Source organism: Agrilus planipennis, unplaced genomic scaffold (assembly GCF_000699045.2).
Source record: "Agrilus planipennis isolate EAB-ADULT unplaced genomic scaffold, Apla_2.0 scaffold41, whole genome shotgun sequence".
Taxonomy (NCBI): Eukaryota; Metazoa; Arthropoda; class Insecta; order Coleoptera; family Buprestidae; genus Agrilus; species Agrilus planipennis.
The window spans coordinates 1703349-1717675 of NW_020442445.1; the positions used below are offsets into that span (position 1 = coordinate 1703349).

The 14327-nt window shown below is 33.4% G+C and overlaps 2 protein-coding genes across 2 annotated transcripts in view; one reads left to right on the plus strand and one right to left on the minus strand.

Annotated features, from left to right (window-relative positions):
* LOC108741938 (helicase domino) overlaps positions 1-12089 on the minus strand; it is a 109881-nt gene extending 97792 nt beyond the window's left edge. Inside the window, exons 1-2 of the mRNA XM_025980415.1 lie at positions 11886-12089; positions 11169-11273 (exon numbers count right to left, since the gene is read on the minus strand). Coding sequence (XP_025836200.1) covers positions 11169-11220 — 52 coding nt within the window. The 5' untranslated portion in view covers positions 11221-11273; positions 11886-12089. The remainder of the gene's footprint in view (positions 1-11168; positions 11274-11885) is intronic.
* The window catches only part of LOC108741945 (octopamine receptor beta-1R), a 72413-nt gene extending 58903 nt beyond the window's left edge, over positions 1-13510 (plus strand). Inside the window, exon 3 of the mRNA XM_025980412.1 lies at positions 13058-13510. Within this exon, the coding sequence (XP_025836197.1) occupies positions 13058-13418 (361 nt within the window). The 3' untranslated portion in view covers positions 13419-13510. The remainder of the gene's footprint in view (positions 1-13057) is intronic.
* The last annotated feature ends 817 nt before the right edge of the window (positions 13511-14327 follow it).

A 14327-nucleotide genomic window follows, 5' to 3' on the forward strand; every position in this document is an offset into this window, starting at 1 on the left:
TCATCAATTTTCTTTAACTTTAAAATTTAAAAAATATATATTTCAGACTCTTACAACAAGCCACCGTATATAGTTTGCAAAACTTTTTTTAAAATTTCCTATTGGCCTCCCGAAAAATGACCCACATGTTTAAAATTAATTTATTTACGTTTTACGTCTACGTTTAGATCACAGAAATTCACATCTATACCTAATTTCAAGTTAATCGATCCCTAAAAATTAGATGAATTTTTATCACTGCAAGGGCGGTTGTCCACGAAGCCGATCAGGCTGAAGTCGGATCGGATACTGTGTGGGCTATGATGAGTTCATTTGCGCATAAAAACATACCTATCTCCAGATTACTCTTAATCTGTAAAGCTGTTTTACAACACAACATAACATAATGTTAAACTTATGCATGTTTTTTCTGAATGTTTTGACCTTTGACCATCCGGAATAATTGCACGAAAAAGTCAAAAGAAACGTCTTGTTTTCGTTTCAAGGAGTAAACAGAGCGAGAATTTAATTAAAACTTTTTTTGCTAACAGTCCGAATCATTGTGACCTAAAAAGTCCATGACTTCGTTGACAATTTCTTTTTATTGTTTTTTGTGATGTACATTAAGTATATATAAAAAGAGCGTTAATTTAGAAAAGACAGTACAACAAAAGAAAATGATTTAATTAAGAAGTGCGAAAATGTTTTTTGTTTTACCTTCGTAGAAAATCTTTATTGAAACAGGCTGGACCTTTTAGGATATTACCTTGCACCAGGGAAGAACAATGGCTAAAACAGATGGTGTGTGTACATAGAAAGCAATTATACTCCTATTTACATATCAATATATAACTTCAGAAATAATAAGCAAGGACATCTAATCCTTTTTATGAGAATTAAATGAAAATTTGTTTCTGCAATGGTTGATTATGAAAAAACGTCTTGGCTTTTATTTCCGTATTTTTCAATTGTTCTTTTGTTTCTGTTCTTATTCTGCTATGAATCATCGTCCGTAAAATTCGTAGTCATCATAGCAACCGGACAAGAAAAAGAAGAACAAGAAGAAAAAGAATTAAATACGAAAAGCTTTTACGGATGAAATATGACTGATCTTGATAATAAAATAACTTAAGGGACGAAAATCTACATTCATACATATATATATTTATGTACGAAAGATGATGGAACAGGACATTCGGATCGGGAAGCAAAAAGCTAACGTATTTTCCCTACTTTTTACGAATACCTGCTGGATGTTTACAATATTGAAACTTGACGGCTTGGAAAACTCGAAAATTCACATTCTAAACATAAACGAATATGTTTATACGTGGGGAATGTCAACAGCGCTGTTCAGATTTCCTAGAAAAAGTATTTGGTCTGCTCCTTTTTGAAAAATATACATTTACAAGGGCTGGGATTATACCTGCTAACTTTCTCTTTGGGGCACTATGGGTTGTATGCAGGCAGATTGGAATTTGAAAACAAGTGGCAATAAAAAAAAGGTTCAAGGAGGAGGCAGGCAGTTTTTCGGAAAGAATTTCAGAAGGAGAAGTACTTTGCTTTTCATAACGAGTAGGCGCTCTCGTATTCGGGTTGTCATTCAAGGAATATAATTTTGGGAAATCTGCACATAAATAAGGTTATGTGTAGGTTAAGGTTTATACATTAAGTTTTTGTACATAGTGTTGTGTTTTGGAAAATACAAAGCTTTAACGCAACAAGGGTTTTTAATTTAACAATACTAGTAGTCCATTGGTTCATCCTGAGCTATTGAGATGATGTGTAGCGAATTACGCACAAGCGCGGTAAAAGATTTTTTTTTTTCGTGTTATAGAAAAACCGGTCTCAAAAAAATCTGAATATAAAATACTCGCACTTATCAGTGGTTGAATTTTTTAAAATGCCGCAATAGGTGCTTGTCAAGGAGCATTAAGACTAAGATGGAAGTCAATCTGACCATAAACAAAAAAGTTTGTCACTCCTTAGGGATTGAATTTAGAAATATCTCTCTTTATTCCTTCTATACTCATGAAGGAAACCTATAAGTATACAAACTTTCAGCTAACTCGAAGGGCTTAGCGTGGGCGTTGATATGACTAAGTGAATCAGGATTTTTCTTTTTACATATACGTATATAGATTACAGTACAACCTCAATAATCTGAACATGTGTTAATCCGAACCTCTGCTAATCCAAACAACGAATAATTGAAATCATAATCCGAACAAACCTTGATAGTTCGAACAGCGCAGGCGTGACAACGTCACCTCGTTTGGGAAGCGGCTGTTGGAGACACGCAAAATGCTACATTACGTTAGCAGCTATGAAATGATGTCAAAACGCATACATATTCCGTTACCAACATAGGAAAAGTTTTATTAAAAGTTTAGAGTCTGGGGCTACGGTTGCTTCTTACAACTTTTTTATGTTTCAGAATAAAGTTTATATATAAATATCTACGTCTAATTTGACAAACGACTGCTTTTTGATAATCCGAACAATCCTTTGCAAGAATTAGTTCGGATTATCGAGGTAGTACTGTATTGTATTTATTGAGCATCAGTTTTAATTAAAGCTAAAATTCACTGCATTAATCTGTTCAAAATTTCGACATCTTTATCATTTCGAGTTACAAAAGTAACTTCCCTATAACAATTTACGTATATTCCAGGAATCAAAAAGACAGGCAATATTTCAGGGTGGTGTCTGAGTGTAATTTTAAAATACAACGGCAGAGGCAAACAAACCTAAGCAAACAGGGATGGGACCAGCGCCAACACCCTTTTATTCGAATAAAGTAAAGACAAAATTGAATGTGTCTACATGAAAGTATCAAAACACAAGCGTTCTTATTGTTTTATTAAAACAAAATAAAAAACAACAGCGTACCTGGTATGAATACATATATGCATATAAGCACTTATGTCTAAGTATTAAGAACACTGTCCTTGTTTTTAGGGAAAAAATCCAATATTTCTTTCACAAATTTAATCTGGACCTGAAAACCTTTGACATTAAAGAACGACTAAAGCTTTTAGGGTTGTTTAAATGCAAGACGAGAAGTTTAGATTAAATTTTGCCATCGTTTGCACAATAAAAGCAAAAAATAAGAGAAAATAGGATTAACCCTATAGATATTTCCTCCGGGCGTCCCCAAAACAATTAAAATCCACCAGAAACTAAGAAAACAATTAAGGGAAACATGAATTTTAAGAGAACGGTGAAGATTTAACTAAAACCAACCCTCTATTTTAACGGAAAAAAAATATAAAACATGTTTTTCCAATATAACAGTAACTATGGGTGGTTAGAATGTATTGAGATCTAGTTATAACAATATTTTATTTATCGATGAATTACCTTCAAAGAATACTTGAATAATTGTTTCGCTTTCTCAATAGTATAATCAGGTAAATTGTGAAACTGTTGTTACGGCTTGTATTTTAGCCACCCACGCACACCTGAGCCGTGTGATCTGTCGTTCTGCACTCTTTTTTTATGAACGTATACCATTAATTTGATATGCATGTAGGCATCTCAAAATATCCTATGAAAAGGTAATATTCTTTGAGAAAATGTAATCAAAACAGTTTCTCATCGAATTGAAGGTTTTCTTAAACTTTAATAACTTGAAAGAATGCCTTGACGCAACTTCAAACTTTTTCAAATACCGATCCGTAACTTCGTCCAAGATTAATGTTTTCCACCTGTACTTGATGCCTATAAATTTTAAAGTCAGGTGTGTGTGACCCCGTTTGATATTGACGGAAAATTCGGTGAAACTTTCCGCAATCTTCATCTTTTCCGAATGTTGCTATATCTACTGTTATGAGAAACATTCAACAAGTTTAATTTTGGATGAATAACAGTGAAACCATTTAAAACGAAATATGCATCATAGAAATCCATCAAAATCGGTAGCCGTAACTCAAAATTGTTATTGGAATTTAAATAAATAAAATAATCGCTACGTCTATTAGAATGAGCGCGTCACGTAAAAGCTACTGGATAGACTTTCATCAAAGTTTTGTAATTTTATTTCTTAAATGTTAATCTTTTTTTTTCAATAAAAATTATCACCACTTTAGAAGTCAATAAGAAATTGGCGAGATAGGTTGGTAGGACACCTTCTCATGAAGGGCTGGTTAGAAGCAGATTAAAAGCAGAAACAGTAGTTAAGAGGAGTAGAGATAGACCTAGATTTAGGGAAATGCGAAGATTAGCTCAGAATAAGAAAGAGTAGAGGTGCGTATCCGACCAGTCTTAGGACTGAGAACCTTATGATGATAATGATGAAAAATTACCACAGTACACCTAAATAGATATTGAAACTTTTATAAAAGTAAGCAACAGCCGCGTATCATTTGCGTGAGTGACCGATGCTGTCTGTAGTTCTGTCTTGGTAATTAGTCCTTTCCATTTAAACAATTCTACTACTACAATGCTACTGCTTTCAATGTTTAATTCTAGTTACCTTATAACATTGTGATATTTGTTACAGATTCATAGCTTTATTTGAATCTTGTGACGTATTAATTTTTTATTATATTTGGAAATTTTGGTACGTCCCATGTAAGGCATCCACTATGTAATGGGCCCTTTGGTTAATAAATAAATAAATATTCTATGCAGATTTTATTTATATTTTCATTAGTCCTGACGAAGGCTATGCGAGTCGAAACAATTGTGGGAGATACACAAAACTTTTATGTTCTTATAGAGAGTTTCGTTTACAATATTGAAACTTGACGGCTTGGAAAACTCGAAAATTCACATTCTAAACATAAACGAATATGTTTATACGTGGGGAATGTCAACAGCGCTGTTCAGATTTCCTAGAAANGGCCCTTTGGTTAATAAATAAATAAATATTCTATGCAGATTTTATTTATATTTTCATTAGTCCTGACGAAGGCTATGCGAGTCGAAACAATTGTGGGAGATACACAAAACTTTTATGTTCTTATAGAGAGTTTCAACATGTAACTCCCACAACTAATTAATTACATAGATATGCATTAGCAAAATTTCATTTACTCTCCCTTCACTGTAGCACTAATGGTTTCTACGAAATCCTAGATGACAAGTCATTAAGAAATAAGTCGGCAAGTAAGGATCTGAAAAACAAAAGCCTCTTCGAAGAGAATGAGATTTTCTTATACTCGTGTCTAACAGTGAGACGCTGAAAGTGGATCTTTAAAATCCAACAAATCAAGTTCCCAAGCTTTCGTTCCGCACTTTTCATTTCCCTTACGACAATGACATTTTCTTTCCGAGAGAAATAAAGAACGGATCATGTTGCTGCAGCATCACAAGTATTACGTATGTATGTATGTATGTTTAAAAATGTATGAGCAGGTTTGTACATATAAAGAGAAATGGATGTAGCAATAAAAATACCTTCTGTAATAATTCAATTGTCGAGATTTTTCTCAAGGGATTTCCATTACTGCGGGTGAAACAGATATTACAAAATCGTTAAGGCGCGCATACACCTGAGCGGAGAGCACGAACATGGCACGAACATGTTCGAAGCGAGACAAGGGGGAACGAATACGCCTGCTGTGTACTAACAATTGAAGCACAACAAATCTGCTTTGGTCTAACCCGAGGCTATTTAGATTTAAAGAGAATTTCTTTTTATATAGAGCATTTTGCGTCATCAGCAGTTATCACTATCACTACATAGTATAAAACAAAGTCGCTTTCCCGCTGTCTGTCCCTATGTTCGCTTAAATCTTTAAAACTACGCAACGGATTTTGATGCGGTTTTTTTTAAAAGATAGAGTGATTCAAGAGGAAGGTTTATATGTATAATACATGCATAATATAGTAGGGAAACACTGATAATTTTAGAGGTTTCTAATGTGATGTCGTAAATAAACACATTTTTTGCGCTTACATTGCAAACGCTGGCTGAACCCTACGAGATAGATCAAAATAATGTACTACAATATTGTACATCTTAAAAGGGTCTACAAAAAAGTCCGGGATGGTATATGTCTATCTCTTAGGGATAACCCACAATAACCATTTTTATCCTTTACTTTTTATGAGAAATAATGACTTATTTACGAAGCGATTGTAGGCAATACAGCATTAATTCTTACCCAATTAAGTACCTTAAATACATTGTGCATTTAATATAGATCAATATGGCCCTTTACAGCATGTAATTTAAATGAATATTTTCGTTAAAATGCAGGGACATAGTGGTTGCGCTGGTACCGGCCGGGAGGCCGGTTTGTATTGTCTAATGACAAAAAAACTGTGAATGTTGTATATAAAGACATTCTGTAGTATATTTAGTACGTTCAGGGGGTATCTTTTGAAGATTTCCCCTTTTCGATAATAATCTAAACAAAACAAAAATGTATTTAGTATCAGCATTGCACCCGTGCGAAGCTGGGGCGGGTCACTAGTTATCTACTAAATGACTATGAAATAAGGCCAGATAACTGCTTCGGCCAGCTTCGTTCAGAGTGTTTGAGGATAGAAACGAGGCATCTGTTTCGCCTACACTATCTCGAACGTGTTCGTGTAGAGATGTAGACACACCTTTATATCAATACGTAAACGTTGAAACTTTTGCTACATTTTTTCAGTATTTATTATACACTTCTATTATTCCAAACGTATTGCAGAAAAGAAAAATAATTTCCGCATGTCGCTGTTATAGCAAGTAAAAAGTAAAAGAATGTAGTGCATCTGCCGGGAATTGAACCCACGAATATACCTTCACGCAGTTGGTCTTTAAAAGGGTCAATTCTCTCTCTAGAATAGAATAGTAGAAAGTATGAAAATGCTTGTCTGTCCCTACTGCTATATACTGTATAATTATAGTGGTTTATTCGTATTAGAATCAATTTAAAAGAGAGAAGCTGGCGGTTTTACGGTTTGGATGGTCTCGCAAGCGATTTAATTTTACGGTCAAACAGCGTGGAAAACGGGGGATGTAAGTACCACTAAATCTTTGTTAGGTAGCAGTAAAACATACCGAAAGTGAAACGGCAGAGGTACACAACTACGATGAACGTGACAGTTTTTTTCCTGAAATAGAACGCGAGTGTAACACGTGGAAAAGGGCAAGTATCCGATAATAACGACATTTTTCTACCCCCAACATGCCGTAAAAACAGATTTCGAACGACCTACAAACCAGAATAAATCGCAAACAAAGAATTACAAAAACAATACAGTAGGATACAGCAACTATTATTATTCTATCATTAGATAATCTTGTTTTTATATGATGTATGATACATTCCAATTCGTTCTGTTTGATTTTCTAATCCAGTGAAATTTTCTATAGTTTAAAATATTTTTGGCAAATTTTAATAGAACTTTTCCGTATATAAAACTCTCACCACTTGATGTAATTACACTTAATTAATTTAATTAATAGGTGGGACATAACTAAATAAACATTAAAACACCCGAAATTCTACAATTTCTAACTGAGAATGACACTTTGGATGTCGAAACGGGTATTTTCGATTTGATTTGAAAATTTTATTTTTTTTTTTGTTTAAATCAGAAGTTTATTTTCCAAAACCCGTAAACTATAAAACCTATTACTATTAATCTACTCCGCATCCAACGTTAACACAATGAAATTTCCGAGTTCCTACGTCCTAATTTAGACGGGCATGAGCAGTTTAATTTTGATTTATGACCTAGCGGAGATCCCTAATGAATAGCCCCAAATAAATTCGCAATTGAAAGTCCTTGAAGTAAGCAAAAAAAAAAACAGGCAGACTCGCTAACGATCTCTCCAATTTGTGACTGTATCCTAAACGATAACGACGTTAGTCCAGCTGCTTCTTTGTTATATTATCCTGTTTACTTAATAGTTAAAGCAGTAACTTTTTCTTTTTCCTTGGTAGGGTAGATTATATATATCTAAGATAGAAAGTGCAAAATAAAGTACCTACTAGATTTAATTTCGATACATAGCATGCTTTTGTTTGAACACAATCTTTAAAAATCGCCAATTTCGATATATTCCAGTTGGAGTTAAACAATTGGAAAAAGTAGGCGGGTTTAAATATGTACATATGGTTGCATACAAACACTAATGGCATGTTCTACCCATACATTTTTTAAAATTTAACTTTATCTACATAAAACAAAATTTGTAACAACCAATTCGTCAGATACCTTTCACTGCATGTTAGTCAATATCTTGTGTTTAATTTCATTAGGTAACGAGTAAATTAGATTCAAGCCAACACGCTTTAATTACTTACTGTGTATCAAGTGTACGTATTTTGGTCATTACACATCCTGGAGGAATAATTATCCTAATATTGCACGATGCCTGTTACATCCAGACAAAGACAGAATAAATATTGCATCAAATTGAGCACAGCCGTGCAGTGCAATAATTTGGAAATAAAAATTGTTAGAAACTAAACGTGCCTACAGTATTATTAAAAGCAACGATATTACTGAAGTAATGATAAATACTTATGTACAAACACGTGAAAATTTTAGTTATTATTTATTTATTTGTTGTAGATATGTATGACACAAATTCCTATTGCAGAAAATAGGAAATTGTGTTTGAACAAGAATATAGAACGAGTGCATCCAACTGAAAACGCAATCGGCGTAAAAATACTGATACAAAGAATTGGAACTCTTTCAAATCATCCAACAAAATGTTACAACAAACAAAAGAATTCGACTGAGATGCAACCGTACTCGTCAAAGTTGAAAATCAAGGAGTTGCAGGATAGAAAATGTTAAACAAGTTAAGTGCAAGAAGCAGGGTATTGATTGAAAACACCCACACACACTGGAAAAATTGTAATATATGATAAACTTCCGATATAAAAATTTGAAACTACCCGAGACAGAAATTTTCAGTCTCTCAAAGTCTTTCAGAGCCTGTCAGCGTCTGGAAGAGCGTCTCTCACATTCTCTCAGTTATTGCCTAGGTGTTTTTATGGATCTCTCACAGTCTCTGTATGAGAGACTCGAACGATAAAATTGTTAATTCAGAGATTCGAGTCTCCCACAGAGANGTAACATTTAAACCCAACTTCAAGGAGGGTATCGTAAACTATAATTATTACACCCACTGGCCCACTTATATTTTCAGCTTTATGAACGCAAGACGGTCAGGCAATTTCTGAAGAAGATAACTTTGTTACCGACAAGTATTTCGAACGTTCAGAATCGTGTTTTGGCGTTAGGGTTTGCTCTACAACACCGCTAAAGTAGTGATGAGAAAAATTGGTCTTGGTTTTGCAGTCTTGGGCTTGGAATTGATCTTGGTCTTTCGAAAATACAAGACCAAGAGCAAGACCTAGACTGTCTTTATACTAGCAAGACTAAAACCAAGACCAAATGAAGAAGATCAAAACTAAAACCAAAATCGAATATGTAAGACCAAAACCACATACACAAGACTAAAGGAAAAACTGTTTAAAGCAACTTTAAAATATTTTTTTCTTGAAACAAAACATTTTTAATGTTTGAAATTTCCAGTTTACTTTACTAGATTTTAACACTAAAGAAATTTTACCACAAAAGGGTCTACAATAGTTCTTTGTTTCTATGTCTGCATAACACATGGTTAAAATATAGAGACAAAATAAAATATCCCTATATTCGGGTCTAACTTCGCCTGTAGGTCCTATGTAATAAAAATCGAGGATATAGTTTACCACGTTCACTGTTTTTGTTCGTAGGTCCATTAACAAGTTTCATACTATTAACGTGGTACCTACTTTGATTTGAAATGAAAGCAATCGGTAAAGTAGGAATCTATGTTCGCTTCAAAGTCAATTAGCAAAATCAATATAAAGCACAAACATTGTAAAATTATAAAGGGACAACCATATCGAATAGGTCTCCTAGTATCCTACACAAATCGAATATTCAACGTGATAACGAGAAGTAGTTTCGACTACATTTTGACAGTCCATTAGAGCAATTAACGTTATTATGACCGGATCAATACATGATTAAATGGCAATTTGGTATTATACGCTATTATTATGTTATATAAATGAATTGAACGTTGTTAGAAACTGAAAACAACAGAAATTGACAGAAACAGATTCCGAAAACATTTTACTTGACATCTATAAAATTTCTACGTTGTTATTCAAATTTTATGGCTACTATAACTATTTATCACTCCTTTATCCCTAAACTTAATCCCTACCTTCTCAAGTATTTTTAGCTTCTTCTCATATTGAACATTGCCAAACGTTCTTTCTAGATCTACGAATCCAATGTCTTTCTTTTTTTAGCGTTTTCTCATTTCCTTTGAACAAAAATTGATCATCCCCTAAAATTTCTTGTGGGGTGAGTGGTCTAAATTCACTTTTGTGAACAATTTGTTTAATCATTTTCTTTGCGTTAAAAATTATTTGAAAAATTAAATTTAAAGGAATTGTTTGTAAATAGGTATGCAACACGTCGTACACTTCTGCATAAGAAATTGCTGATACTAACTACGTAATACTACTCAACTTATTACTTATAATTTCTTTTATATATAACATTATAAGCCTCATCAATCCTACCTTCTCCAAACGTTATTTCTTCTACTTCTACACATCTATTATCTGAATACTGAATATGTTTACATATGTACTTGTATATTAATTACGAATAATTCATAAAAATTCATCAATTTTTCGGTATTTTAAGATCACACCCAGCGATCTAATCCCACATAATTCCATTTCTTTTCGTGACACATCATAAAAAGCTCTCATCACCAACTGACGTGACTTAAATTAGAAACCTGTAGACCTTATAAAATTTATGTGCCGTATCAAAACATCTAATAGCGTTCGATCGCGGCACCCACTACCTTTGTATGTATATAAAACAGATTTATATCGACAGAGAAAAGAAAATCAAACAAAAGTGTTCGCAAGTCCCTCCGTTTCTTTTCTTATCTGTCGCTTAATTTAATCCGTTAAAGCCTCGGGGGCATTAAAACAAACGAGCTTAAGACGTTCCACCGTTCGAATGGGACAAAAACTAATATCTCCAGGCGAATGAAATGTGTGTGTCTAGTTGTGTAAATTTTTACCGTACGTCAGCAGAGCTTCGGGGAGAATCTATTAAACTTGTCCCACAAATTCCCCGAACAAAGTCAAAACAGGTGCAGCGTTTTTAAAAAGGGAAGCTTTTATACAAAGTTAAATGAATAATCCTACCTTCTCTGGCAGTCAGACGTCCCGCAGGAAGATGTTCCGTTGAATCCTGCATGCATCTCTTGATAATACTCCGTATTCATTGTTACAGCTATTTCTCCAACTTTTCTGGAACAAAAGAGACATTGATTAAACGATTGCTTTCCAACTACAAAACAGAATAAATAAACAACAATTTATAGAAATTACTAGAAGAATAAGCTTCAATTTGATTGTTAAATTGTGTTCAGGATTTAAACAATTTCCTTAATTTGAAATATTTAACACTTGTCAGTAACAAGACGATTATTTATCTATTTTTTTTTCCCGAATTGGTGTAATTTCTAATCATTGCAGTTTTCACCTTTTACTGAAAAGTCGTAATTATTTGTATTGACAAAACATAGAAAATATTTTTAAAAATAAATTTTATTTATACAGAGAGGGAGATTGATAAATAATTTGTAATCAGGTAATAGATTATTGATTAAATACAGTAACTAAATAGTAATATGCTGACTAAAACTCAAATAAAGTAGCACAATTATCCTACAACGATACAAAATACAAATGTGCTAGCGTACTATAAAATTTAGCGTAGGTAAATGTTTGTTTTAAATAACCTAATAGGTACTGTTTTATGGGTCAAATGTTGGCAAAATACTTTAGCAAACATCGCATCAGAATTCAAACTTTCTGACCAAAACGAATATTAACTGGGATAGTATCAGATGTAGGTACCTTGTTGAAAAGTTGAACGAATTAATGATGGTTTCAGCGAGAGCATGTTTCACCGGATAAACTTTGAACAACATAATGGAGGATTATTATTCAAAAGTAATTAAAAATAAAGTCTCGATAACCGAAAGAAGCTACCTCACTATTTATAAAAACTGTTTTAGCCGATAGTTTCATTTTTTCGTATACAATTGAAGCACTTTTATTGAATCACAAACTACACGCTATTATTTCACGTATGAAAAGCAAATAGATAAGAACGAACGAAAAGAATGCGATTACATCAACCCACGAAACGAGTGCGATCGTGCGTTTACGTTTTTATCGTGGATACCTAAAAGAGAAAGGAAGGCATAGTGTGAACACTGTTGTCGCACTAGACAGCCTATACATAAGGAAATACATTTCGTAATGTTAAAATACAACGATAACATATATTACCGGTTGTTTTCGCATATCTGTTCTTCAATATCTGAACTATGAAAATTGTCATCTTTTTTTTAATCGTCATCATCATCATAACGTCGTCAACCCTAAGACTGGTTGGACACGCACCTCCACTCTTTCCTATCCTGAGCTAATCTTTGCATTTTCCTAAAACTAGAACATCCCATATCCTTAACTATTTGCGAACACTAATCTAATCTAGGTCTACCTCTACTCCTCTTAACTCCTGTTTCTGCCTCTACTATGTCTCTAACCAGACCTTCATGCCTGAGAAGGTGTCGTACCAACCTAACACGCCTATTTCTTGACTTCCATACTCTTCTATTCTCCTATTCTTTCTAATACCTCTTCATTTCTAACCTTCTTTATTCACGGTATCCTCATTATTCGCTTGTAACCACACTTTCCGCCGCACCCACCGTTAATGTTTCGCACCCCTACGGCGCCACGCTCCAAACATACACCTTTAATAATCTTTTTCTGATTTCTCAATTAATCATTCGTGAGCATAGAAGTATGAAGTATGAAGAATTTACGAACTTAACAAGGGTGTGTTCAAAACACCGCAAATGACTACAGTCGAAACAAGAAACAAGAAGTCCATTCTCGCAGATAAATTATTGCGGACTTTGCCATTTTGATCGACCCAGCGATATCAGTATATGTCAATATTCTCTCATAATTAGGTGTTAGTCAGTATGATTGTAAAAGTTCTCTTTCTTTTTCAGGTACGTGATTACCAGCTTATGCGCAGAAGCGTGCTACAACCCTCCTGAAGTAGTGACATTAGTTTTCTGGGTAGGCTATTTCAACTCAGCCCTCAACCCTCTCATTTACGCCTATTTCAACCGCGAATTCCGCGTCGCGTTTAAGAAAACCCTTCAAAGTTGCTGCGACTTTGCTACGAGGTTGATAACGCGACGGAGAAAGAACCCCCACGACCCCTACGTCTACAGCAACGCCTCGAGCGAGCTACAAGTGAACAGCCACTTTCGTACAGACCACCACCGAAAAAACGACAATAACAAAAGGATGAGCTGCCTCTCAGAGGGTGAGAGTCTTAATTTTCATACGGAGGCCGTCATTTAATCCGTCGAATTAATATTATCAATGTATATTGTTATGATCACGAAACAAGAACTCATTATCCTTTTAAATTCATATTAAATAATATACGTGCATGGAGGTAATTCAAATAAATAAAAATGGACAAACTTAATAGGAAAATGTTACGTAAAAGAATAGATCATATCATCTAAAGGATTAAATACGTTCAAACAACATCAAAATCATTTCATTCAGTTAAGGTCTACGCATTTCGAAAATATTTGAAAATTAGAAATGGATTTTTCTTTTTAAATAGGTAACTTAAGAAATTAAACTTTAAAATAAATAAAATACGTTAGTTCAATTGTCTTAAGGAGGTTGAAACTATAGGGTACGTGCGAGGACAGCACCACTGCTTAATTAAGAATATTCCCCTATACCTTGATTAGGCATTTTTTCACACGTATACATCTCCCAAACTATTCTCCTAATGAACTTTAAATTCTGTAAGGATACTTTTGAATATAAATGTCTTTCATCGGAATCTCTCTGTTATTTTTTTATGATGTCATCCTCCTTAAACATTTACTAATTTTTTTAAATAAAAGTATATACCTATATAATAAATTAAAAATTTTACAATTAACATAGGTAACTAACTGAAATTTTGTAGGTATCTATTTAGAGTAAAAAAATAAAAAATAATAAAATACAACATAAATTGTGATAAAGAATAAAATCATTTGATACCACTTTAATGATTTCATTTTACAATTAACTTTATCTTTTATCTTTAGGGTACGATTTAGAAATAAGACGCAAAGTTAAAGATTTTTTGAAATGTTTTTGTGTTATAAGTAGGTAATATCAATTTACATAATAATCTAGAGTAATTTCTTTATTTTTATTAAACTCTTTAGATATTAATTCCAAAATTGAGACGTCGGTACG